Genomic DNA, 27,036 nt, shown 5'->3' on the forward strand with positions numbered 1-27,036 from the left:
TCTAATGAGTACTGCTGGAATCCATATAAACAACAATCTAGCAATTCCTGATACGAGATTCGGTTATGTTTTCAGGAAAGCCGTCCAGAAAGAACTTCGCAAACAAGTGAAAGAAACTGACTCTGATAATAAACATATTAACAAAAATCTTATAATATGTAAAGTCATCGCAAGAGATGTCATTCTAATGCCATTCATACAGAGTATTTTATGGACAGGGTTCTTGATTTCCTTTAAACCATGTCTCAGGGGATTCATTCGATTTTGTCAGAGGCTTGGACCCATGATTAAAGGTTCAATTTTAGAAGGAAATATAGGGAAAAGTAAAACTTTATAGAATATTCATTAAGTTTATAGACGAAGATCTATGTACATTAAAATTTAAAAATCTCATGACGAAATGGTAAAAATAAAACAGCCCTGTAGGGGGCTCGAACCCCTAACCTTGTGATTAAGAGTCACACGCGCTACCGATTGCGCCAACAAGGCCTGCATTTTGTTGTAACATAGAAGGGAGAACTACAATATTAAGATTTAAATTCATGTGGCTGCTTCCGAGAGCCAAACCTACACCCGGTGTTCAATTTATTAAACTAAATCTTTCACATTATTGAATTTGGTTGAATATTACTGAAAACTTTTCATAGACGCAACTGCTGGAAATGGCATTATACTGACATTTCAATGTTTAGGTGGCTAGAATGACAAATTTGGAATGTTTTAGAAGAATTGAATTATACAATATTGTGGTAATATAAGAAACAGTAAAGCTATCGGTGATAAACATTACATAATAATATGACAATGTGATAACTAGTGAATTTATCGGTAGCAAACATCAAAGAATGTTACAAATATGTATCTAGAACATGATATTGTTACAAAACAAGATGTATTGCAAAAAAGTATAAATACTCAGGTGAATACTGAAGTTTGATCAAATTTTGTATCACTGTATATTATTTATTGTATATTTTATAGATAACCAGTGCATTATTTGATATGACCACCGATTAATAAGAGTCACTTCAATTATTTGACTGACTTTTCACAACATGAACAATAATATCGATCATAATATACAAGAGACAAGATCTGACCTTCCTTTATGTCAATAATGCATTGGTTATATACAAGATGGACTATAACATAAACAAATATACTGGGATTCAAACTTTGATCAAACTTCAGTGTTCACCTGAGTACTTATACTTTTTCCAACGCATTTTTATTTATTATTTTTATCACATCCTAGATTCATAAGCCAATCCGATGTCATAATTATCATACCATAACTATTCTGTGTTGCCACATGGTCGTGTTTATCACGTCATGTTTAGCCGCCAATTGTTCTAGAACATTCTAGATTTGTCATTCTAACTATCAAAACATTGAAATGTCAGTATAATGTCATTTCTAGCAGATATCCGGTCTAATGGTTACTTTCGAAAGCGAGTAGCCTTTAAGACATCCTACTATACTGTATGTGCTTGTCACTACTTCCAATGTTGGAGACCTAATGAGAGGCAGTCAGGGGCGCCACTTTCTTTTAGGATGTGGATATATCTTCTGTACTACCAGATGCCGTCATGCAGGCCTCAGGACCACTTTTGTTACATTTTAAGAAATTTATTAGCTCTCATGGTATAGCTGATGACTGCTAGTCTCAGTCTCCCCTTCTACCTTGCAAACATGTGATCTCTTATCTTTCCTGAAGACGATCAAAAAAGTTTATATTCGCTGGATAGATAAAGGAAGCATCGACATTTTCATTAAAGGGCTATTAATTCTGAAAAATACGCAAAGCAATCCAATAATTATTCTATATAGAAGTACGCCAAGTGATACTACAATGTTTTACGAGCATATCGATGCCACTAACGTGGGAAGGTGACTGATCGTTGTATTCCCCTCTCTTGAGGTGTTGCTAATCGATGAAATTGTAGTAGTAAGCAAGTTGTAACAATTAGTTATGATAAGCCAAACAAATAAAGTGTGAAATTAGAATTAAACTATATAGTAACAACCGATATTCTTCCTGTCTTTTTTTTTTTTTTTTGTAACAGTTCCTTCCTTACACGGTACCATTCACTATCGTCAGGTGATGCCGCAGGGCAGGCCGGTCTTAACATCCCAGTCGACCTGGTAATGCCGACCGTAGACAGCCCCGCTGCTGTCAGACTATAGATGCTGGAGTGTGGTGTTGCTGTAGAACAATCCTCCGTGATGCATACCTATCGTGGTATTGCTGTCGACGACAACTAGGTTATCACTTCTGCTTGGCAGCCAAGATATGTCTCCTTTCCCGCCGGATACACAAGTGTTCTTCCCACCATCGCCACACCAGATGTAACTGGGCCAATCCTCGTTCGGCCCTATCAGCAGAAACCCCTTCCATGAACCCCCATGTGTGAGTTCCATACACCAGATCCCTGCCTTATTAAACCTAACATAGTTACCGAACGCTTTGTCAAGAGCACCCTCAATAGTAGATTCTTCGGCTGTAGTATCACAGTTCTGGCCTGTATTAGTGTATATCATTTTAATATCATTGAAAACACTTGTTCCCACCCCGCATGTCTTCTCTGCTGAATACATGTGGATGATGTGGGCCACTTTGGGTAGCACCTTCTCCCAGTCAAGGTACTGCCAGCCATCACCTATCATCCATTTAAGAGAATTATATACGGTGTTCAGGCAGATCTTGACATTCGTGCGTTCTTGAAGACCCGCGCCCATAGCATAGGATTCGTTCTTGAGTACAGCTGTCCCTGCGGATATATCTAGACTTAATCCTGCCCTGAGTACTAGTTCTTCAACGCCACTGTCTGCTTCAGCGGCGTCTAACGAGGCAGTAGTTGAAAAGCAGCCACATAAAAATAAGAGGTAGCAGAATATTGAACCAAATCCTTGCGATAAAAACATTCGTAATTTCATTAGCTACTTTACCGATAACAATAATGTTCTCTGGGGTCAATGTTTCCATTTACTATTTTTCTATATATAGAGCGTCCTCAATAAGAGAGGAAAAGATGTTCTCTCGATACTAGATAGTGTTTATTTATACCTTATAAATTCATGACTCTCTTGTCGACGACATGATGAAAAGTTTTTCACTTGGTGCTTGGCAGTTGTATTATGTCATACGATATTGCATGATGTTGCATAGTGTTGTATATGTTCTGTGTATTTTCACAATTTCTGAATTTTCCTATTATGGTAAACCATTCTGTGCACATTTTTCGTTGTCATTTCCCAATCCATAATATTCTCGTCTAACAAGATGTGCTATAATATTATAGACCCCAATCTCATTCCAAGAAAAGGTCTATAACGTCCCGGGTAGAATAGGCCTTCTTCAGAGTTGCTGCCTAACCCTTGCGCGTTCTTAATTTTAGAAACGGAGTCCCTATCTAGATCAACAAGACAAGATGAAGCAGTTCGCTTCGATTAGCGCATTACCCTGAGGTAACACATACCTGTGTGCCTCTCGTAATATTGTTTTTCTTGTTTCCTCAGAAAGACATGCCGAAGCAGGAAAAAATGTCAAGAAGTGCTTCTCTCCTCAATTTGAGCGACTCGTTCATTGAACTTTCTCGAGACGAGTCAGCCTAAAAACAGAAAAACCATACACCTCTTATCGTGATTTTCAAGAGTAGCAACAGATCGGGATCTAAACTACTGAAACTCAGAGAAGAAAGTCGTCCAAACTGCCACTAGATCTTGAATGTTTATTGGTTCATAAGTATAATATAACATGAGATGCCATTCGAGAAAATAATCTTTGACACTTTGTCCGTCCTAGAGTCCTGTCAAGTACATACCTGTATACTCTGGTGCTTCCACTTGATTTATTCTACATCCTTTAGGAACGCCAAGCTTCCACTTGATTTATGTTGTCCTCCAACAAACATCCTCCCACTCTCTCTATTTCGAGAAGATGCCACGTGAAAACAGATCCTCATACCAACCTCGCAACGACAGTGCCTGTCATCGTTTAACAGGTTTCAGAGACACTCGAAGAGCATTGTTTCCTTTTCCTTGCGAGACAGCAGTCTAAACGGCTGTACTGAGGAGGAATCGCACATTCGATGGCGGTCCCCAGTGAACGAAAGAGACGACCCGAGCGTTAGACGGACCGGAAAAATTTTCCAAGCAATGTTAAAAAAGGAAAGATGGTGCCAATGTGCACACTAATGGAAAAGAAAACAAGTGGATAAAGCAGTGGATGAAGCAGCTTTTTCCACCAGAGTATAGAACGAGTGGCTGTTTTAATGAACGAAATGTTATGTGTGTGTTGCTCGTAAATTCCCTTCTAATAAAAAGCCTCGTATCTTCATCACCAGTGTTTACTATCATCTATTATATAAAAGTAAAGTTGCTTACTATTTACATTCAAAAATAATGTTTACTTATATTTCAAGATTTCAGCGATTGGTCTGGTTACTATTGCCGTTATTATAGTTCCATCGGATAAAACAAAAAGCTACTGCTATTTAATTAGCCTTTTTTTAAAAAAAAATAATATCATTGGATTGAACTGGATTTGACTTTGGCAATTTTAAATAGCGCCTTTTGCTAAAATGTCCATTTCAAAATATTTCACACCGGTGTCAGATGCATCCGTTACGTTTGACGGGACAAATGTGGACTTAAGTGCCAACCTTAGCGCCGACGATGCCACTGATGGAATCCAAATTTCTCAATTAAACGATGTCACTTTCAAAGCAGATGGTGGTGAAGTCGTGTTAGTCTTAGGTAAGCCAACTTCCGCCTTATTTAAGTCTTTATTCCACAGTGACAAAAATTTAAATTACGAACCACAAGGTTCTGTAAGGTTCAAGACAAATGAAATTAAGGCTTACAATGAAAAATGTCCTCATCAGATTATCTACAATAACGAACAGGATGTTCATTTCCCATTCTTAACAGTTAAACAAACTATCGATTTCGCATTAAGTTGTAAATTCGATATTCCAAAAGAAGAACGTGATACAATTAGAAATGATATCTTAAAGAATTTTGGTCTTTCTCACGTCTTAGATACTATTGTCGGTAACGATTTCTTCCGTGGTGTTTCTGGTGGTGAACGTAAACGTATCTCCATTATCGAAACTTTCATCGCCAATGGTTCTGTTTATCTATGGGATAACTCTACAAAGGGTCTCGATTCTTCCACTGCTTTAGATTTCTTAAGTATTTTACAAACAATGGCAAAGACTACTAAGTCTGTGAATTTTGTTAAGATTTCTCAAGCTTCTGATAAAATTGTTGAAAAATTCGATAAAATCCTGCTGTTAAGTGATAGCTATCAAATTTTCTACGGTACCATCGATGAGTGTATGACACATTTCCGTGAAACTTTAGGGATTGAGAAAAATCCAAATGATTGTATGATTGAGTATTTAACTTCCATCTTAAACTTACAATTCAAGAGTACTCAAAATATATCCGATACCAGTATTTCTAGATCTGCAAGCAATCCAAAAGATGATTTCGAAGTTAAGCAATATCCATCATCATTCAGATCAGAATCTTACTTATACAATCAATGGATCAATTCCCCAAACTATAATTACTGGAAACAGGCTACTTCGGATGCTATAAACAATTCAAATGGAAACACACTAAATCCAGAAGATATCACCCCAGTTTATAACATTCCAATCACTAAACAACTCAATCTTGTTATCAGGAGAGCCTTTCAAAGAAGTTTAGGTGACAAAATCTATTTGTCTGCTCAAATGATCTCAATTATTATCCAATCTATCGTTATTGGTTCCCTTTTCTATAATACCCCACGTACCACTATTGGTTCTTACTCAAGAGGTTCATTGACTTTCTTTTCATTGTTGTTCTTCACTTTCCTTTCTTTAGCTGAAATGCCTTCCGCTTTCCAAAGACAACCAGTCATTACAAAACAAGCAAAATTACGTTTCTATCACCTATGGGTTGAATCGTTGGCTACAACCATCTTTGACTACAGTTACAAATTCATATTGGTCGTGGTCTTCTCCATTCTATTGTATTTCTTAGCTCATTTACAATATAATGCGGCCAGATTCTTCATCTTCTTACTTCTATTAACTACCTATAATTTCTCTATGGTGTCATTATTTTCTCTTATCTCATTATTAACTCCAACCTTAGCTATTGCTAATTTAGTTGCTGGTATTTTATTGTTAGCAATTGCAATGTACGCTTCTTACGTTATCTACTTGAGTGGTATGCATCCATGGTTCAAATGGATTGCTTGGATCAATCCTTCCATGTATGCCATGGAAGGTATCTTAAGTAATGAATTATTCAATATGAAATTAAGTTGTGCTGATTCTATTGTTCCAAGAGGTGTGGGTTATGATAATGTTTCTTTTACCAAGAGAGCATGTGCATGGCAAGGTGCTACCCTCGGTAATGACTACGTCAGAGGCCAAGATTATTTGTCCACTGGTCTATCATACAGTTACAGTCATGTCTGGAGAAATTTCGGTGTCATCATAGCTTTCATTGTTTTCTTCATCTGTTGTTCGTTAGTTGCTGCCGAATATATTAAGCCACGTTATAATGATGCTTCTAAGAAGGACACAATTTCCTCCTGGATTCCATTTGTCAATAGTTCTAGAAATGCTAACAATGCTGTTGATATGGCTACTAGACCAAGAAGATCTGAATCATTTTCATCGATATCTATCATCAATTCTACCAAGTCTGCTGACGGTACTTTAGAAGAAACTAGTGTTGAAGGTGTTGCTTCACAGAAACATATAATTTCATGGAAAAATATCAACTATACCGTTGCCGGTAATAAACAGTTGATCAACGACGTCTCCGGTTATATTAGTTCTGGTCTAACTGCCTTAATGGGTGAATCTGGTGCAGGTAAAACGACATTGTTGAATGTTTTATCTCAACGTACTGAAAGTGGTGTCGTAACTGGTGAACTTTTAATTGATGGACAGCCTCTAACCAACATAAACGCTTTTAGAAGAAGTATTGGTTTTGTTCAACAACAAGATATTCATTTGGAACTGTTGACCGTTAAGGAATCTCTTGAAATCTCTTGTATTTTAAGAGGTGATGGTGACAAAGACTATATTTTAACTGTTTCTAAGTTATTAAAACTTCCTTTAGACAAAATCGTTGCCGATTTAACACCCACCCAAAAGAAACTGTTATCCATTGGTGTGGAATTAGTTACTAAGCCTTCTTTACTTTTATTTTTGGATGAACCTACCTCTGGTCTAGATTCTGAAGCTGCGTTAACCATTGTTCAATTTTTGAAGAAACTTTCTGAACAAGGACAAGCTATTTTCTGTACTATCCATCAACCTAGTAAGAGTGTTATCAGTTACTTTGATAATATTTTCCTACTGAAGAGAGGTGGTGAAACTGTTTATTTTGGCCCAACTTCTGATGCATGTGATTACTTCATGAAATACAATCCTTCCCTTACCTTTAATCCTGAAGCTGAAAATCCTGCTGATTTTATTATCGACGTTGTCGGTAGTAACAATACTGGAACTGATAGCGATGAGATTGCTGAGGCTAAGCCAACTGTAGAGACGAAATGGGCTGAAGTATGGAGCAGATCTCAAGAAAGAGCCTCTATTGAGAACGATTTACTTGACTTGGAAAATGAAGCCCGTGGCGCTGGTATTGATTTCTCTCAGCGTGCTTGGACACCACCAAGCTACATGGGACAACTCCGTTTGATTTTAAGAAGACAATATATTGTTACTAAGAGAGATAAATCTTATGTTGGAGCTAAATACGCGTTGAATGGTGGTGCAGGTCTCTTTATCGGTTTCTCTTTCTGGAGAATCAAAGAATCTATTATTGGCCTTCAATATTCTCTTTTCTTCTGTTTCATGGCACTTTGTGTGTCATCTCCATTGATTAATCAAGTTCAAGATAAAGCCTTAAAAAGTAAAGAAGTTTTTATTGCTAGAGAATCTAGATCGAACACTTACCACTGGTCCGTATTATTGCTGGCTCAACTTCTTATTGAGTTACCCTTAGCTATTACAAGTTCTACCTTATTCTTCCTGTGTGCCTATTTCTGTTGTAACTTCGATAACTCCCCTCATATTGCTGGTGTTTTCTACTTAAACTACATTGTATTCGCTGCCTACTATTGTACATTCGGTCTATGGTTGATATATGCTTCTCCAAACTTACAAACAGCTGCCGTTTTAGTTGCCTTCTTTTACAGTTTTACGGCCTCCTTCTGTGGGGTTATGCAACCAAAAGCCTCAATGGGCTGGTGGATCTGGATGTATTGGGTTTCACCATATACCTACTTCATTGAAACTTTTGTTTCTCTAGTGTTACATGAGAGACCAGTTGTTTGTGGTGTATCTGATCTAGTTCCTGGTACACCACCAACCGGAGAAACCTGTGGTGATTACTTAGCTAATTATGTTGCTGAACACGGTGGTTACGTGTACAGACCAACTGCCACAAATGTGTGTGCATACTGTACTTATAAGGATGGTGATGAATTCTTGAAGGTTGAAAGCATGTCTTATGATCACATCTGGAGAAACTTCGGTATTCAAGTTGCGTATGTAGGCTTCAACATCTTCGCTATGTTTGGTGGTTACTATTTGACTTATGTACGTAACTTCTGGCCAGGTGTCTTCAAAGTCATTAGCATGTTGATCCCATTCAAATCACAAATTAGAAAGGCTATTAAGAAATAGATAATTTATTTTTCTCATGTAAGTTTTCTGTAATTTACATCCTATTTAGAATTTTGTATTAATAAATATTACCCAAGTTAATTACTAATAAACTAAGTTTAAAGTTTTTTCATTCCATTAGATGACTAGAAGGATATATATATGTAATATCCTATATGAATATGCAATTAAATTATTTATCAAAATTCGAAATTTTGTCCGACCACATTTTGTTGATGGCCATCCGTTTTCTTCTTAAATTATTCAGTTCGTGAACAGAGCACCAACCACTTTCCTCAAAATTCTTCTCTATTATTTGGAACCTTTGATCTTCAAGTTTCTTTGTTTGAGCTAAAAGTTTCAGATATTCATCAACATGAATGTTATCACTTCCGTGACCATATTTGTCCGCCAGTAAACCTGTTTGTTTAATTAAAGAAACCACATCTAAATCTGTAACATCCTCAGTCACGTAAACCGTAGGCACGTGTTCTTTCAAACTTGATATGTTGACCATGATTTTCTGATCAGCCGACCTTAGAGGTATCCTTGATACTGTCTTCACAGAATCCTTGCGCCTTGGGAGATTGAAATAATCCACTCCTGTATACTTGGTGTTTTTAGGCGAGAGTACACCATCATTTTTATCGAACGAAGAAGCAGTATCCATAGCTGTACCTGCTGTTTTATTTAAATTGAAATTTGAAGTTGATACAACCCTTTTGATATTATTATTAGATGAACTTATTATCCTAGAAAATCCACGTTTAACTTTTGAACTTATCGATGAAGTTCTCGTTAAAGTTATTGAATGGTTGCTAGATAAGGAGTTGGTCCTTGTTCTTTCTAGATGCATTTGATTATGAATGTCTGAAAATGAAGGACTGATTGTACCTGGAGTATTAGGAGTTTCAACGTCAATATCTTTGTTTATCTTGAAAGACGCCTTTCTTAACATTGCACTGGAGGCCCTCCGTATTAGTCCGATTTTTGGTGGGCTTGTTGTATTGGAATCGTACTTCAACGTTGGTGATGGCATGTGAGGTAGATTCATTGACAATAAATAAGTTCCCTCAAGAGAAAAATTTGTCGACTTGGTTTTTATATGACCCGTGATTCCCTTTGTTGCGGTATAGGGACTCTCAATAACAGATCTTTCAATCGATGTATTCAAATGTGGTAAATTAATATGCTTTGGACTATCTGTACTGTCTCGAATACTTGAATTAGCTAGATATCTAGGTACGTTTGTAGTAGAGGAATTACTTGCTATTTTTTCCAAGGATGTTGATTCTTCTACCAGACTCGAAACATCTTTAGCACCTATTGCCAAATCATCACTCAATAAAGTGCTAGAAATTTTCTTTAATGTTATCTTTGCCGGTTGTTCCAATTGATTCGAATTACTATCATGGCCACTTGTATTGACACTATTTGATCTACCTGTAGTAGCAGGAATTTCCAGTGCTTTAGCTAAATCAAACGACGTATTAGGATCCGCTTCATCCATGTGTTTATCCAATATATGAGGTTCCACAACGCCCACAGTGGTTGTCGCACCTGCTATATTATTGGTAACCTCTTCAGTGTTGTGTGTTGGAGGATAAAATTTCGTTTCTTCGTCTACGTTGGTACTAATCTCGAGATTATCTATTTCTAATTCTGATGGGTTTGGTAAAGGAGGAAGCAGAGAAAACTCCTCATGACTATTCATCTTATTCGCACTCTCTGGTAAGATTTCCTTGACATCATGATGACTTATATTATTCGTATTACTATGACCAGTTGGACTCATACCGTTAACAGGTGCTGAGAATGCACTAATTTCCGAATTATTTGAACTGTTATCGTTATTTGTTAAAAAAGAGTTTGCTGCATCGAGAGGTGTCGTAATACTCAAAGAACTTTGGTCTGTTTGTAATCTGGTCAATTCAATGTCTTCTTCTTCTTTAATATCGTCCAAATGAGTGGCTGCACCGGTTAACGTTGTTGAAACTGAGTTAAAATTGCTTATATTTGTGAGATTCATTATCAGCACAGGTGGCTGGTTCGAAGTATTTTGAAGAGTACCGTTTCCCTTGACGGATATATTTCGATTTGAAGGAGATGAGCTTGATAAATCCATTATTGATTCCAAAAATGCAGATTAGTTTCTTTTTTCACACTATCTACTACGGAATCGATCATATAATCAATACAGGGTTTTTGGTAAGTTGGCTGTACAATCAAATGTGTATAATCGAATTCGGTGATTGTGACGGAACGACAGTAAAGATTTGAAGTTAGACTGTTGCAACGTCGAAAAGTGGGTTGATTAGTAGAAAAGTTTGATAAAATTTTCCAGCTTACTTTTTCTCTCTCATGTTACTCGCGCATTTACCATGGAAAAGAAACGGCGATGAGGCAGCAAGAAGTGGAAGGTTCGAGGAATAAGAAGATGGGAATGCAGGAAGAACGGTGATCATTCTGAATGCTGCATGCAGCTTGTTATAGAAAATATGTACATAATTGTTAGATAATGGTATATCAGATAGTATCATGATTATTTGGAAGATTTCTTACTTTTCTCTTGTTCCTGTTGTTCTTGTTTTTCCTTTTCAATGTCGTCTACGTATTTACCGATTTCTTCATTATCTAGGACTATTATTTTGTTATCTGCTGAAACGACGGTTATTTCGATGTTCTTTGCTCCGGTTTGAACCACTTCCAACAATGATTTGATTGTTAATTTCACACATTCTTCCACTGTGGATGGAGGTTCATCTTTATTGTAGTTTTTCTCGAGGAATTCTCTCACGGTTTTTGAGTTTCTGCCGATAGTTTGTGCAGTCCATGAGGAATATATACCGCTTGGTTCTGTTTGGTACAATTTTGGAGTGTTATCCCTTGGATCGAGACCAGCAATCAGAGTTGAGACACCGAAGGGTCTAACACCACCGGATTGTGTATATTTCTGTTGGACACCTGCGACGTAACGAGCCAAATATTCTACGGTGACTGGATCTTCCAGGGTCAATCTATGCGATTGAGCTTCTACTCTTGCCTTTTCAATTAAGATTCTTGAATCCGCATTGAGACCAGAGAATGAAAGTACGATATGATTATCAATCTTTGATATTTTGGATGGAGTGATTCTTGGATCTTGTAGTTTCAGAGTGGATCTTCTTTCGCAACCCAGCACTACGCAATTGGTACCTTTGACGCCGACTGCACACGTACCTCTCTTGACGGCTTCTAGGGCGTATTCTACTTGGAAAATATGACCATCAGGGGAGAAAATAGATAATGCTCTGTCGTAACCACTCATTACGGATTGTTAGATGTGTTTGTGTAGTTGGGAAGATCCATCAACTCTTGTAAAACTCGTTGAATTTATGAGAGCCTTAATGGGTGGCAAAATTGCGATTAACAACAAAGTGCCGAGGTGGGTTACCCGGGCAATAGCACGTGATTCAAAAGAAAGAACCGCCTCACGCTAGTTGCTCCGCTTCTGCAGTCCACTCGATCGTTCTCCAACTCCATCACAGATAGCATTCTCTTCAAATACTGCCTTGAACCAAAACGCTCGTCAGAAACCTCTTCAAGCCCTAATTGGCCAACACCTCCAAGGCCGGGTCGTAACCCGCACGTTTTTTTCGCTTTTCTCTTTTAGGCGACATATAAAAAGAGAGAGCCCATTGGAAAAAAAATTTTTCACTTGCTTCTAAAATTATCTTTCTCTCATACAACAATTCAACATACAGGTACAACAAACTGTACGTATCACTGTGTTCCTGTGATGGTGCTACTTCTGCCGGTCGAGCATCTATCGGAATGATTTGTCTCTTTCTCGTGCTATCGTTAGAATCAGAGTAGTTATGTTCTTTTTTCCATGGAGTAGTAAAGTTTCAATTGTTCTGATGAACAATGTCACAGTTACGGGAGCATAATCTCTGATACCTTTCAACGAACCCAATGCACGACCGTCAACGAATCCTACGGGACACTCGTCTGACATTCTACAAGAATCCCTATGAAGATGTACATACCATTCGACACTTGCTCACAAATCCCCATCTTAAACGCTTTTTCTACTAACTTTTATTCAGAAATTAATACTTCAAAATGACTCGTTCCTCCGTTTTAGCAGACGCTTTAAATTCCATCAATAACGCTGAAAAGACTGGTAAACGTCAAGTCATGATTAGACCTTCTTCTAAGGTCATCATCAAATTTTTGCAAGTTATGCAAAAACATGGTATGTTTTACTCCAAAATTTAAGACTCTTCTGCATAACAAAGGAAAAAAAATCAAAGCTAATAGTTTAACTCTATCCCCGGGTTGATAACTAGATGATATGCTCGGTTTAATTTCAGTCCCATATTGTCCTTTAAGTATCCGGAAAATTGACTGTGTGGAAATGCTTCTTACACGATTTTAAAATCTCTCATTGTCTCAATAAGGGTTTCCATTTTTTTCAATCGTTTACTTTTCCTCCACATCTATTAGCTTTCTTTTATTTGTAATGTTAAGAGTCTTGCAAACACATCTTGTTAATTTTGTTTTTTTACTAACTTTTTTACTCAGGTTACATTGGCGAATTCGAATACATTGATGACCACAGATCAGGTAAAATTGTCGTTCAATTGAACGGTAGATTGAACAAATGTGGTGTCATCTCTCCAAGATTTAACGTTAAAATTGGTGACATTGAAAAATGGACTGAAAACTTATTACCTGCCAGACAATTCGGTTTCATTATCTTAACCACTTCTGCAGGTATCATGGATCATGAAGAAGCAAGAAGAAAGCATGTCTCTGGTAAGATTCTAGGTTTTGTCTACTGATTCATATCACTGTAATTATAGGGTTTTTATAAATATATTTTAATAGAATAATCGGAAAGAAACTCCTGCTTTTTCTTTTTCTTTGGCACTATATGTGATATATATGCGTAATATCTAATTTCCATTATTGACATCAAATAGTTGTGAAGGCGGAGGCAATTGTACTTTCTTTCTTCTCTCTACACTATTGGCATTTATCGAAAGTGCATCCAATTCTGGTAATGAATACCTTCTTATCTTAATAACAGGTGGACTGCTTATCGCTTTCAAAGGCGGTGAAAATGGTCCCTTGTATGTTTGATTACTAACTATTTTATAATATATCGGAGGTAATAGCAATCTGTTGGCATCGCTACTATTACCATTACTATTAACATTACCATTATTATTGTAAGTGCCCACCGTAGTTGTGTCAGTCGCATAAGGCTGCGAGCTAGTCAATATTTTCAATATTGCTTGCTTAAATTCCGGTAATAATTTTGTTGAACGTAATATTTTTTTCTCAATTATCTCTTGTTGTAAATGCGTCGTAATTAGTTGAATTAATTTGCAAAAACCAGAATTTGATTTCGATTTCTTATCGAAAAGAATCGTTAAGATTTCATCTTGAATCAATTTATCTGTATCGATTTTTTTCTCACTTCCAATAATATAACGATTCATAAAATATTGTGCATCTTCATCAATGTGTAGAGATTGAAAATCTTTCACTATACAATACCATACGTAAATTAACAATTGAATGATTGGATTAGTTAACAGTCCCAAAGTATGGTTGATTCTATGATGATTATTAATAGAGATCGTTGTAACGTTTAATTCCATCTTGAAAATTTCATAATGGAATAAGATTATATCTGACATGAAGTTAATAAATGCTTCATCGTATGGGAAATTAATAAATTGTAAAGAAGGTAATTCCAAAACAGCAATGACGGGTAATGACACCATCCCGAGACTGTTATTAATGATATCTGTTTGTGAAGACACGGAAATATTATCGTCTAACAGGAAAAATCTATTTATGAGCGTGTCATCATTATGTGACACGTCAAAATTCCTCAGGAATTCAAACCATGTAGATTGCCATAATAACCAGTGATTTATTGATTTTGGTAATATCAAATAATCTATTAATAAGTTTGAAAGTTTTGTCGGAGCGTTAAGTAAAAAACAATCTTTCTTTATATTTTCAAAAATTGTCGAATTTGTTATTGATGGTAAATTTGAAAATTTTAAATTTAATTTTATGATAAAATTGTGTAAATTATCCATTGATTTGAAATTCCCCTTGGAATTGATATAAGAATTATTTATTGATTCAAAATATAATAAATTTGAAATAGAGTTCAATTTTTTCAAAATCAAATTTTCATTAATGATGATGTTATTATTGATAAGATTATGGGAATTTAGAATTTTTGTTATGGAGTAGTTTGGATATTCGATAAATATATTATTTTGCATTATGAACCAATTGAAGATTTTTGATGAATCTAGATTGAAAAAATTGACAAAATTTAAATAATTAATCCAGATATTGAAACAATCCCAATAATCTGCTGGAAAGATGGGTAATTGTACCAAATTATCAATTATGCGGATTAAATACAATTGATATGAATTGACTTTCAGAGTACAATTTCGTAAATCATTTGAATTCAATTGAATTAGTATTAAAATTGATATATTTGCCATTGAAAAATCCGAATAATTATTCCATAAGAAATCCCATAAATTTGAATTAAAAGAATGATCCGTTAATTGTTGACCCAATAGCATTAGAGTCAACAACATCGAATGATCCTGTTTTATTGATTCTAACGAGATGGAAGAAGTTAATTCATTGAATAAATTTTCATTAATGAAGTATGAAATTGCATTATTAACGTAGTTCAATAGTTGTGCCGGAGAGGATGCTATTAGAATGTGAATGCTATTAGTGTTATATTGATTAATAATATTATCAGATATGTATTGCAAAGTGAATTGATCGTTGATATCGAAATTTGCAGTCGTTGTCGCTGCGGACAGGAATTTTGAATTTTTTGGAAAACTCGGTGTACTGTGGTCCGTAGTAATTTCATCTTTCTTTATGGCGATTAAGTCTGTATTATTATTATTATTATTATTATTATTATTAGCACCCTCAGTAATTTTACCATTGGGGGTTACTTTAATATCTTTATGAACAGTCTTGATATGTCGTTGTACTAGGTCTCTTCTTACAAAAGCATGGTTACATATATTACACTGGAAGGGTTTATAGCCGGTATGAGATCTTTCATGACGAATTCTATGTTCTGACCTTGAAAAAGCCTTTGCACAGAATGAGCAAACGTATTTCCTTTGAGAGGCTACCATAGTTGAGGGGACGATGATATGCTTCTTGGGTAGATGTGAAAAAAAACAAATTAGCTATTAAGTATTTAATAGAGTGTAGTATATATATGAGGAAGAAGAAGAAGAAGAAGAAGAAGAAGAAGAAGAGAGAAGAAGAAGAAGAGAAGAAGAAGAAGAAGAAGAAGAAGAAGAAGAAGAAGAAGAAGAAGTATCCTTTACGGTAAAAGAGGAAAAGAAGAAGGAAATCTTTTATGGAGTCGAGTAACAAATTACTTGACAGATCACTTACTGAGATAGAAAGTATATATGAGAGAGATGTGGTGGGGGAGAGGCCAAAACAAAAAGACCTCAAGAATTGGATGGAGAAATAGTCATACCCACTACGTATATGGTGTGGGCTGGAAGATGTAGCAACGATACTGGTAACATTTGTAATACTACTTGCAGTAGATGATCCCACTTCTAAAAAAAAAAAAAAAAAAATTAAGTGAGTTTGTGGAGAGATATTTACACACCGAGGAGGGCAGAGGTAAATGGAAGGAATGCTCTCTGTAGACACTTTAAATGCGGGCAGTCGCAAGTAATTTGGCCGAGAGAGAAAATGCCGAGAGATTAATTTCTGGTGTAGATGGGGTAATGGCAATAAAAATCTTATGGTTCTTTTTGATGCTAACGAATAGAGCGGCGAAGAAAGTCGAAAGGGAAATGGCAAGATTATTTGCCTACGGGACATTTTTAAGTTTGTGGGGTTATGATTCTCGGGCTTGAAACGACGTGCGGGGCTGCTGGCCCTGCGAGTGTCGTCCAGGGAGTTCACGGAGGAGAGCGCCCACTGGTGCCATAAAATAACAAGGGTAAGACAGGGCTCTTCTCTCCTTCTTTTGTGGGGAAACAACACCAAGGACACGTTTTTCCCTATTTCGTCACCATTATTTATTTCCCCTCGGACAGCCGGAGTGCGAGGATGTCGGTTGGCAACATGCCTACAACGGGGAAAAAGGATCGTCAGGACGGTAAAAGGAATAACGCGGGGCGATAGATAATAAATACAATCTGCTGCGAAGAAATGCCTGTAGCTAGCTGTCTTTTTGTCCTTTTTGTTTTTTTGTGTCACAATCTTTTTTATCTAATCAATTGGTCCGGCTAATAGACAGACGCATTGTGAAATAGACGTATCTCCGTGCTTCTTTCTCATTCGACGGGCCTCAACATCGTCTCTTCATACGTCGGCACTTCCTGTCTCGCCAATTCATCATAATCATTCGTACGATCCGTGGATTCGTCGAAATCATTACTACTATTACTGTTATTATGCGCAATAACCATCAATCTGTCCCGGACACGCTCCTCGTAATTTGGTGGCGGTAGCGGCGGCAGTTGATGTTGGGGCATAAAATGCCCCACTGGACACGTGTCGGCTGTACCTACAATCACCGACGCATTATCGCCGTCATGGCGGCTTCTGTCGCTAACAAACAACGGTACCAACTCCCCAGTTCTGAAATGAATCTTACCGGTGTTTCTATCGAATAACACGAGTCTTCCCTTCATTTCGACCGTCGGAGATATGTACACTAACACGGGAATATTTGCTTTAATTTCAATACCCTTATTGCTTGAATGATCAAACAAACTAATTTGGAAAATTAGTTTATGTCTTACTTCAAGTAAACTATTTGGTAATTGACAATCCTGTGTAATTCGCTTCAAATTATCAGGAATTTCCAATTCACTATTTAATTGAAAAATATCAATTAGTCTATTACTGCCTTGTTCAACCAAATTACCAAAATCATTCATCGATTGTTTAAATACAATAGTCTTATCAAAATATATCTCATCCGATAAGTCTTTCATCCAGTATTCTTGCATCATAGTAACACTAATCTTATTCATTTGAAAATTTCTCTTTTCAAATGGGAAAATCTTTATACTCAAGGGAATCTTACTACCAATAGCAAGCGCCCTACTGGGAATCTTTAACTCATATTGTAATTTCCCCGGTATTGTCTTCCCCATACTCATCTCTTCATGAATGGCCATATTATCACCGGATATCGTCTTCAATATACGTAAGTATCTGTAATCAGAGTATATCTGTCGACTTTCATCATTTATCGAATCGTCTTCCACTATCAACTCAAAATTGTACAATATAGACACACTTTGCAACCCTTCCACGGTCTCAGGTATATCTCCGGGCAATTCAATGTTGAATGGTAATTCTAATTCTCCTGGTCCAATATTGAAATTATTACTACCATTTTTACGTAGAAATGGTATTTTCTTCTTATTCCATCTTTTATTCTTATTTTTACTACCAACTTTCTTGAAATTATGTACTATTACATCTCCATTGGAGTCCACTAATAAATTATCCCAATAACATTCAAGAAAATTCTTACGTTCTTTCACTATAGACACCAATGAATTCTTCGATTGATTCTTACTAATTTGTAGAAAATCCAATTTAAACGCACCGATGAGTCGTAGTTTCACTCTATAAACGTTTAATTTACTCTTCAATTCTAATTTAATCTTACCACTAATTGGTATACTATCATTATCAAAACTTTCTTGAATCAAGATCAAATCTTCGTATGGCACATCAAGTATAATAGACGACCCAACTATCTTACTAGTCAGCCGTGGTGCGCTCGGAATCGCCACTAATGTCGATAACATACTCACCCCTCTTACTAGCTTGCGATGACTTCCATAGTAGATCTACTTACTATCCATTTTTTTTTTCAATGTAAAACTCTTGACAATATCAAAAAGCATATATCATTTTCTACGCGTACATACTATACATAGACATATATATCTATCTACACATTACAAAGACTTATTCATGAACCTTCTCTTGGCAAATGCAAGCCAGAATTTGGATGGTTTCTCCTGCGAGTCCTGGTACACTCTGTCTAGAAGTCTCATCGCGAGTTCCTGTCTGAATTGTTGCAAATACTGTTTCAACAAATCCATGGAATTGGCATCGTTACTTGGAATATTGTATATATTGTTTAATGGGAACCCAATTGAACCTGGAACCTTGAAATCGTTCAAAGCTACGTTATTCATTGCCTTCACCGCGTCATTGTGCGTCATATGTACCTTGATATTTGCTAAACAATCGTTAATAAAAAGGATTCCATAGATTAGCAATCTATCAGAATCATTTTTGATTTCAAAATTCTTAAAAAAAGAGTTGGCCCGAAACAGATCCAGACACTCGTCAATTATATCGTAGTCTGAGTTGGCAGGGTATGCTGGTCCCCTGAATTTGGAATTTAATGGTAAAATTGGGAAATTTCCGACTAAACGATCCGTTTGTGGATTCACTGGGAAAGTAGAATGGTAAGCCTAATCGACAGTATTTGTTAGTAATCTGAACACATCCACATATATAAACCAAATCATCATCACATACTGGCATCTCTCGTCTCACTGTTTTCACACTGTTTCACGCTGTTTCGTACTACTTAACAAATCTCTCTTTTAAATGCCTCGAATTTCACTCTCGGCCCCTTTAGTTTGGCAAGCAAAAAAAAAACTTGATATTCGTGGGCAATGATATATGTGAGTGCAACAAGGCTTGATTTGTGAAAGCTAAAAATGAAGATATTGGAAACGCACTATAAGACGTAATAAACAAGTGACTATACTAGTTGTGCTCCATCCAGACTGTTCATTTCACATTCCATACCATTGTTCAGTTTATAGCCGTCTTTTTTTCCCCTTCTGCTTCGTTGAAGATCCCTCTCTATAGATTTTTACAGTGAACCGGTTTCACTGGGATCAAATAATACATACCATTGAAAAAGAAAGTTACCACTTAATCCTTCCTGTTCTTCCTTCTATAATACTCTTCTATCATAATGGTCAATGTCAGTGTCAACGATTTCAGGAAAAGGTACAATATATATTCAGAAATATTCGGTAATGAAAGGTTACACGACACTTTCCCTGGCCAAAATACCGACGCATTCGTCAGCGATAGAATAGAGGACCTCAAACATTTGGATTCCCTTATAGACACTGAAGATATCACAAATGATATCATACATGCTGATCAGGAGTCCCCCAAAGTCACAATGGCAAAGGAATTCATTCTGAGCCAAAGAACTTCCATAAAAAATGTAGCTGATACTCAGAGTCTATCAAGTGCTGATAATACCTCAGTCGGTAGTCCCAAAAAACAGTCCACCATTGAGAATCCCGTCACCCACAGTAGGAGCCATAGTCAAACATCCTCCTCCTCGGCATCGACTTCTACTAGACAAAGCTCAGGTAATGCCACCATACAATCTGCATTTGCATCAAAATCTACAAATTATAGACCACCTCAGCCAAATCAAGATGTAGAATCTCAAAAAACGAAGAATAGCAACAACGGTACATTCATACCAAAGAGGAAACCTTCTTTACCTCAACTTGCCATAGCGGGATTGAAGAAGCAACCGAGTTTTTCAAGTGCTTCAAATACTCCAACTCAATCCACATCAAGAAAATCTCCATTACAAGGTTTCGGTCTCTTTTCAAGATCAAGTTCAAAGGACTTAACAGAACATTTAAGTAATCAGGCCCCCACGGCAACTTCACCAAAACTTTCTCAAGGTGCAGCCCGTCGTAGCAGCAGTTTACTATCTTTAAATGCTTCTACATTGAAAAATTTAACATCTTCATTACAATCAAGATCATCTCATGATAATACCATCACTACTATCGCGATAAACAGTAACACTTCAAGAAAAACTTCATCTGCAGAAGCCAATTCTACACAAGCCTTCTATCGTCAATACGCTTCAACAAAAAGCTCTCAAACTTTGAATTATGCTGACTTACATGCTTCTTCTTCTCATAATAGTAACATCAATGACCCAGTTGGACTTGGTATCCAAACAAGAAGTTCATCTGCCTCTTTAGCAACAAAGAGATATACATCTGGTTCATCAACCTCTTTTTCAACTTTCCACAATAGTCATAACTTTCATACTCAATCACATCATCACAGTCGTCGTAATAGTATGACTCCTTCCACCACGCCATCATCAAAAAGAATGACTAGAACCTCTTCAAGAAAATCTGCTATATATCCAGCCTTATTGTCAAGGATAGCCACTAAATTTAAAGCCAAGATTCAATTAGGTGAATATAAGAAGGATGGTATCTTGTATCGTGATTCCTTCTCTGGTAAACATGCTGTTGACGTCATTTGTGCTATAATAAGGAATCCTGATCGTAATATCGCTCTTTTACTGGGTAGATCCTTGGATGCACAGAAATTGTTTCATGATGTGGTTTATGAACATAGATTACGCGATTCTCCCAACGAAATTTATGAATTTACGGATAATTCAAGATTTATTGGGCCAGGAAATACTGGTCCCATGAGAATCAGCTCACAGGATCCATTATTACTGCTTTCTAACTCAAGTAAACAAAACTTGGAATATTCTGACCAATTAGTATCATCAACATCTACATCGTCACTAAGTAGTGGACAAACTTTAACTAGAGAAAATCAGCATTTAGAAGAAGAAAATAAAGAAGTCACTCCATTACACAACGTTAATGGAATATTCACCCTATTAGCTGAATGCTATTCACCAACTTGTTCCCGTGATAAGCTTTGTTACTCAATCTCATGTCCAAGACGTCTAGAGCAACAAGCAAGATTAAACATAAAACCTAACGGTGGTCTAAAACGTAACATTTCAATGGCATTAGAAGATGATGAAGTAGAAAAGCCTTCATGGACAAGTTCGGTATCAGAATCTGTTTGGAAAAATTTATCTAAGAAGGAAATTAAAAGACAAGAAGCAATATATGAAGTGTTTACCACTGAAAAAAACTTTGTTAAATCTTTAGAAACTATAAGAGACACTTTTATGAGAACTTTATCGGAAACAAATATTATTCCTGTTGATATTCGTAAAAATTTTAATAAACACGTGTTTGCACACATTATGGATATTTATTCAGTTAATAGAAGATTTCTTGAAGTTCTTAGCGACAGACAAAAATCTTCTCCTGTTGTCCGCGGGATTGGTGATATTTTACTAAGATTTATACCATTTTTCGAACCTTTTGTTTCATACGTTGCATCAAGACCATACGCTAAATATTTAATTGAAACACAAAGATCGGTAAACCCCTACTTTGCAAGATTTGACGATGACATGATGAATTCGTCTTTAAGACATGGTATCGACTCATTTTTATCTCAGGGTGTCTCCAGGCCCGGTCGTTATATGCTTTTAGTAAAAGAACTTATTAAATCAACAGATGAGGAAAAGGATAAAAGAGACCTCGAGTATTTGAATAAAGCAATGGATGCATTGCGTCATTTCATGAAAAGAATTGACAAAGCTAGTGGCGCTGCTCAAGATAGACATGACGTTAAATTGTTGAAACAAAAAATACTATTCAAAAATGAATACGTTAATATGGGTCTAAACGATGAAAAACGTAAAATCAAACACGAAGGTGTACTATCAAGAAAAGAATTATCCAAGGCAGATAATACAACAGCGGGTGACATCCAATTCTATTTGTTAGATAATATGTTACTGTTTTTGAAGGCAAAATCGGTCAACAAGTGGCATCAACACAAAGTCTTTCAAAGACCTATTCCATTACCATTGCTATTTGCATGTCCTTCTGAAGATATGCCTGCTTTGAGGAAATATATTGGTGGCCAACCTGATTCATCCGGTACTATTATTCAACCGGAGTATAATTACTCAAATACTCGTAACGCCATCACATTTTTATATTATGGGGCAAAACAAAGATATCAAATTACATTGTATGCCGCTCAAATTGCGACTTTACAAACACTATTAGATAAAGTTCGCGTTGAACAGCAAAGGATTATTAATGAAACAGATATGATAAACGTTACCAAAATTAGTGATAAATTTTTCGATTACAGTAACAAGATTAATAGCGTCACATCATGTGATGGTGGTAGAAAATTACTTATCGCAACTAATTCAGGCCTTTATATGAGTAATATTAAAAGGCAAGAAATTAATACTGCAAATAATAAGAAAAAACCGTCGATTTCATTTTCTATTCCTATACAATTGGTTCATAGAAGCAACATCCTGCAAATCGCTGTTCTTGATGAGTTTCAGACAATTATCCTACTTGTTGACAAAAAGTTATATTCTGTTCCATTACAACTATTACAGGCTGATAATTCAAATACGGGAACATCTTACTTCAAGAAGCATAGTAAGGAGTTAATTAATCACGTGAATTTCTTTTCTGAAGGTGACTGTAATGGTAAAAGGTTGATTGTAACGGCACATAGTTCATCACATTCTATTAAATTTTTTGAATTAGAACACCCACTTCTATCAAATAATATTAATAACAATACTAATAAAAAGAATATTAAAAGAAAAATTACTGAGGTCACCTTTGATTCAGAACCTGTCTCCATATCTTTCCTGAAAGCGAACTTATGTATTGGTTGTAAGAAAGGTTTCCAAATCGTGAGCATCTCTCAGAATGCTCATGAATCATTATTGGATCCGGCAGATACATCGCTAGAGTTTGCTTTAAGAGACACTCTCAAACCAATGGCAATTTATCGTGTCGGCAATATGTTTTTGTTGTGTTACGCTGAATTTGCCTTTTTTGTAAATAACCAAGGGTGGAGAAAGAAAGAATCACATATTATTCATTGGGAAGGGGAACCTCAAAAGTTTGCCATTTGGTATCCCTATATATTGGCTTTCGACTCTAATTTTATTGAAATTAGAAAGATTGATACTGGTGAATTAGTTAGATGCATATTAGGAGATAAGATAAGACTGCTGCAAACAAACACTCAAGAGGTTTTGTACGCTTATGAAGACTCAAGAGGCTATGACACGGTAGCTTCGTTAGACTTTTGGGGCTAATACACTTTACATACGTATATATTTATATCTATGTATACACATTTACACGCTTAATATTAATGAACAATACAGCAACGCTTAATACTATTGATGTTGCGGTCACCTACTTAGGAGCGATATTTGCAAATAGAGTTTAGACTATCACGTTCGAAATCAATTTTATTGATATTGAACTGCCCGTTAAAAATTCGTAATTTTATGATTTCGCTAAACAGCTCATTACCATTAGAAGGTTCATACTGGTTTAAGAAAAGGAACTGAGATTTCAGTGAGGAGGCAGACAGAGTTTGGATATATTTCAGCACAAAACTGAAAATAATTGAATTGTTATTGTCCTTCTCTAAAAATTTGAATTGTTGAAGGAAAACATTACTTGCGGGAATATGGATGTAAATGAGCTCATCAATTGAGTTTAGGATTTTACCAGTTTTGGAGTTGAAGAACTTACCAGAATTTTCTTTATATTTAAGAACCTGATTTTGGTCTACAACTGCTCTCAGTATATTTGGATAATTCAGGTTTACTGAATTCAAATATTCTGTGGTAGAAATGTTGATTTCATTTAGTAGAAACTTCCTCATCTCATTTATACCAGGATGCCCAGGATCTTCTTCCTCGCCAGATTCAGACCTATTAGAATCAGAGAGTGCTATAGCATCATATTTATCCATACCTTGTTTATTATCATATGTTCTTTTATCAGGGTTGCTGATGTGCTCTTCTATTAATACATGGGGCTCCGAGTGCAAATTGATGAACTTTTCGAACACTTGTAATGTCATTTTATTTATTTTTTCAGTGACTTCTTGAAGCGCTACAGTTTGATATGTCCTCCTTACCAGTTGTTTTTCGTACAATGTAGTAGGACAGTAGAATAACGCCAGTCTGTAATCTTCGTCATTAACAATATTCTTCTTTAAAAGTTGAATATCTTTTAAAAATGCTTCAAAGGGTTTTCCATATTTGTCAATCAGTTTTAGATCCTTTGATTTCATAATATTGTTGATATACGTTTCGATTGAAACCAAAATAAGTAACACAAATTGGAAGTTTGGTATAGGCGATACCAAGAAAGCTACCAGCTGATTGATTGAGGATAAAAATTCTTCATAAATCTCAACTATATCGTAATCTAGGCTGGTAAACTTCTCGTAATGTAGGTAACCTTCTAATTTTTCGACCACTTGTCTGAATTTAAGGAATTGACGTAAAAAGCTTGGTGAAGTTGAAGGAAAGTTTTTATTAAATGGTCTAGTTGCATTTTTATTGAATGGGATCTTTAGTACCTTACACGAGCTCATGAATTTTTCATATAGATCACGATCGTTGAGTAATTCCCTATAAAATGAGTTGATTTTTCCGAATATTGAAGAACTGATATTGACATGAGTTAAGTTTATCAAATAATCAATTTTATTCTTCTCCTTGCCATTGATAGCAAACTGATTTGAACTAATGGCCCCAGATCCCTCAGTATCATGATGTCCATAGAAGGGACCCACTGAATTTACCAGCACATTAGTAATACACCTGCGAAAAGCTACCTTACTTGATTTCGCCATGTACGCAGAGTTCATCGAAGATTCTACATCCGATGTAAATAAATTGTTGGCTAGAGTAACTGATATTCCTGGAGAAATCATATTTCCCTTTCCGAAGAGGGCCTCGCTTAATTTAGACTCTATAAACTTTTCAATTGAATTTTCATGAGTGCTCACAACAGAATTTAGTTTATGAATTGAGATTGGTAATACTTTATTGGAATTTGACTCTGAGTCATGAAATTGAACTGAGGTAACTAATAAATCCTTTCCATAGATCGCTTGGTTGGCTGTAAAAAGGTTAGATTTGAATAACTTCAAAAAAAGTTCCTTCATTTCAGTCATTAATAACTCGTTTTCGTGCATTTTTTGCCAGTCACCTACAGTATCCCCATACTTACCCAAATCCAATTTTAGTGGAAACGAAAGATTGCTGTTCCTGAGTTCATCGTTGACCATCCTTGTAATAGATTTTGTAAGAGATCTTATAGTCTTTTCAATAACATTTCTTGAAGGGGGCTCATTTTTCTGAATATTATCTTTAATTAGTAATTGAAACATTGGATTAAATGAAAACGACAATGGTAGGTTTTCATTTACAATCAGTGAGGTAAAGAGTAATTCTTTTGAAATTTTCTCAGTTTGAGTACTGTTGCTGTCATGTTCATCATCATTGTTTCCTCTTTTTATTGTACCTACTACATCTTTCCTTAAATCTGCCAAGCCATCTCCATATAGCACTTTATCATCATGAATATCTTGGAGGAAGTTAAGATGACCCACGGGACCAGTTGTCTTTCTCCTTTGGAAAATGAAATAGCTCTCTAGATTATCAATTGGAGAGAGAATTAATTTCCGCCCATTTCTTTTCTGAATTTTATAGGGTAGTTTAGTACTATTTGTGCTATAATAATTAGATGTTACCGTCTTATTATGCACCGATTCAAGATGCCATTTATATTTTTTCATGTTTGTATTGGAAACGTTTACTGAATCCTTTCTATTTATGATTTCACCACAATGCTTACATTTAAGACGTTTCAAAGATTTATTTAATGACAAATAGTGCGTCCATACAGTAGAATGACTACTACTTAATAAATAGATTGGGAGCCATTTTTTCCCACCTTCAATTATCATTTCTATATTATTTTCCGAGCCGTCTTGAACAGTACTATGAGGGATTGCCGGATCAGCATTGAGTTCTGTAATTTCTATGTTTCCACTGGAAAACAACATATCTCCATTGTGATTATCTTGTAACAAACTGTCGTCATTGTTAGACCCTTCATGGTCGCCTAATCCCCGATCTAACACGGTAGCTCGAGGAGTAGTGTTCTGTAGACTACCTCCAGCACTAGTATCAGGATCCATATTTGCGTAGTTGGTAAGGTCCGTATCGGTGAATATATTGATCCTCTTGCACTTCAATTTTTCAATGTCAACAAACAAAATATCACATTATCGCCGTTGATTACTTTTCATGAACTCATGGGAAACCTCCGTCACGTGATCCAATAAAGCAAAGATAAAAAAAAAAAATTTGGGCGGCTAATTTGTATGGAGGCATTTCAAAAACAGCAACAATCAGCTTTAATAGAGGGAAGAGTGTCTCGCCCTCCAGCTGTATTGGTTCCAGCACGTAGTAGAAACCTCTATCTTAGGCTATTTCACCGGATTCTCTGGTACTTGCGGTAGTAATGAAAAAAGTATCTTCTATCGGGGAGAA

General features: G+C 36.0%; 11 protein-coding genes and 1 non-coding gene across 12 annotated transcripts; 4 read left to right on the plus strand and 8 right to left on the minus strand.

The window, feature by feature from the left end:
- Positions 1–4: 4 nt before the first annotated feature.
- KAFR0G02990 (uncharacterized protein) lies at positions 5–337 on the plus strand (the record flags this gene model as incomplete). Its single annotated transcript, XM_003958417.1, has 1 exon — positions 5–337. The coding sequence occupies one exon, from the start codon at positions 5–7 to the stop codon at positions 335–337; it is 333 nt and encodes a 110-aa protein (XP_003958466.1).
- Positions 338–416: 79 nt separating this feature from the next.
- On the minus strand, positions 417–489 carry KAFR0Gtrna20K. Its single transcript has one exon. It is a non-coding gene; the product is annotated as a tRNA-Lys (tRNA).
- A 1,692-nt stretch (positions 490–2,181) lies between these two features.
- On the minus strand, positions 2,182–2,937 carry KAFR0G03000 (uncharacterized protein; the record flags this gene model as incomplete). The annotated part of the gene is made up of 1 exon (XM_003958418.1): positions 2,182–2,937. The coding sequence occupies one exon, from the start codon at positions 2,935–2,937 to the stop codon at positions 2,182–2,184; it is 756 nt and encodes a 251-aa protein (XP_003958467.1).
- Positions 2,938–4,583: 1,646 nt separating this feature from the next.
- KAFR0G03010 (uncharacterized protein) lies at positions 4,584–8,702 on the plus strand (the record flags this gene model as incomplete). The annotated part of the gene is made up of 1 exon (XM_003958419.1): positions 4,584–8,702. One exon carries the CDS (start codon positions 4,584–4,586, stop codon positions 8,700–8,702), a length of 4,119 nt encoding a protein of 1,372 aa, XP_003958468.1.
- Positions 8,703–8,874: 172 nt separating this feature from the next.
- On the minus strand, positions 8,875–10,806 carry KAFR0G03020 (uncharacterized protein; the record flags this gene model as incomplete). The annotated part of the gene is made up of 1 exon (XM_003958420.1): positions 8,875–10,806. The coding sequence occupies one exon, from the start codon at positions 10,804–10,806 to the stop codon at positions 8,875–8,877; it is 1,932 nt and encodes a 643-aa protein (XP_003958469.1).
- Positions 10,807–11,223: 417 nt separating this feature from the next.
- Positions 11,224–11,988, minus strand: PRE6 (proteasome core particle subunit alpha 4; the record flags this gene model as incomplete). Its single annotated transcript, XM_003958421.1, has 1 exon — positions 11,224–11,988. The coding sequence occupies one exon, from the start codon at positions 11,986–11,988 to the stop codon at positions 11,224–11,226; it is 765 nt and encodes a 254-aa protein (XP_003958470.1).
- A 797-nt stretch (positions 11,989–12,785) lies between these two features.
- Positions 12,786–13,507, plus strand: KAFR0G03040 (40S ribosomal protein uS8; the record flags this gene model as incomplete). Its single annotated transcript, XM_003958422.1, has 2 exons — positions 12,786–12,918; positions 13,248–13,507. The coding sequence occupies 2 exons, from the start codon at positions 12,786–12,788 to the stop codon at positions 13,505–13,507; spliced, it is 393 nt and encodes a 130-aa protein (XP_003958471.1).
- A 114-nt stretch (positions 13,508–13,621) lies between these two features.
- On the minus strand, positions 13,622–15,871 carry KAFR0G03050 (uncharacterized protein; the record flags this gene model as incomplete). Its single annotated transcript, XM_003958423.1, has 1 exon — positions 13,622–15,871. The coding sequence occupies one exon, from the start codon at positions 15,869–15,871 to the stop codon at positions 13,622–13,624; it is 2,250 nt and encodes a 749-aa protein (XP_003958472.1).
- A 1,170-nt stretch (positions 15,872–17,041) lies between these two features.
- ART5 (Art5p) lies at positions 17,042–18,535 on the minus strand (the record flags this gene model as incomplete). Its single annotated transcript, XM_003958424.1, has 1 exon — positions 17,042–18,535. The coding sequence occupies one exon, from the start codon at positions 18,533–18,535 to the stop codon at positions 17,042–17,044; it is 1,494 nt and encodes a 497-aa protein (XP_003958473.1).
- A 153-nt stretch (positions 18,536–18,688) lies between these two features.
- On the minus strand, positions 18,689–19,286 carry ARC18 (Arc18p; the record flags this gene model as incomplete). The annotated part of the gene is made up of 2 exons (XM_003958425.1): positions 18,689–19,213; positions 19,281–19,286. 2 exons carry the CDS (start codon positions 19,284–19,286, stop codon positions 18,689–18,691), a joined length of 531 nt encoding a protein of 176 aa, XP_003958474.1.
- A 442-nt stretch (positions 19,287–19,728) lies between these two features.
- On the plus strand, positions 19,729–23,766 carry KAFR0G03080 (uncharacterized protein; the record flags this gene model as incomplete). Its single annotated transcript, XM_003958426.1, has 1 exon — positions 19,729–23,766. The coding sequence occupies one exon, from the start codon at positions 19,729–19,731 to the stop codon at positions 23,764–23,766; it is 4,038 nt and encodes a 1,345-aa protein (XP_003958475.1).
- A 107-nt stretch (positions 23,767–23,873) lies between these two features.
- On the minus strand, positions 23,874–26,681 carry KAFR0G03090 (uncharacterized protein; the record flags this gene model as incomplete). Its single annotated transcript, XM_003958427.1, has 1 exon — positions 23,874–26,681. The coding sequence occupies one exon, from the start codon at positions 26,679–26,681 to the stop codon at positions 23,874–23,876; it is 2,808 nt and encodes a 935-aa protein (XP_003958476.1).
- Positions 26,682–27,036: the final 355 nt, after the last annotated feature.

Source organism: Kazachstania africana, chromosome 7 (genome assembly GCF_000304475.1).
Source record: "Kazachstania africana CBS 2517 chromosome 7, complete genome".
Classification (NCBI taxonomy): Eukaryota; Fungi; Ascomycota; class Saccharomycetes; order Saccharomycetales; family Saccharomycetaceae; genus Kazachstania; species Kazachstania africana.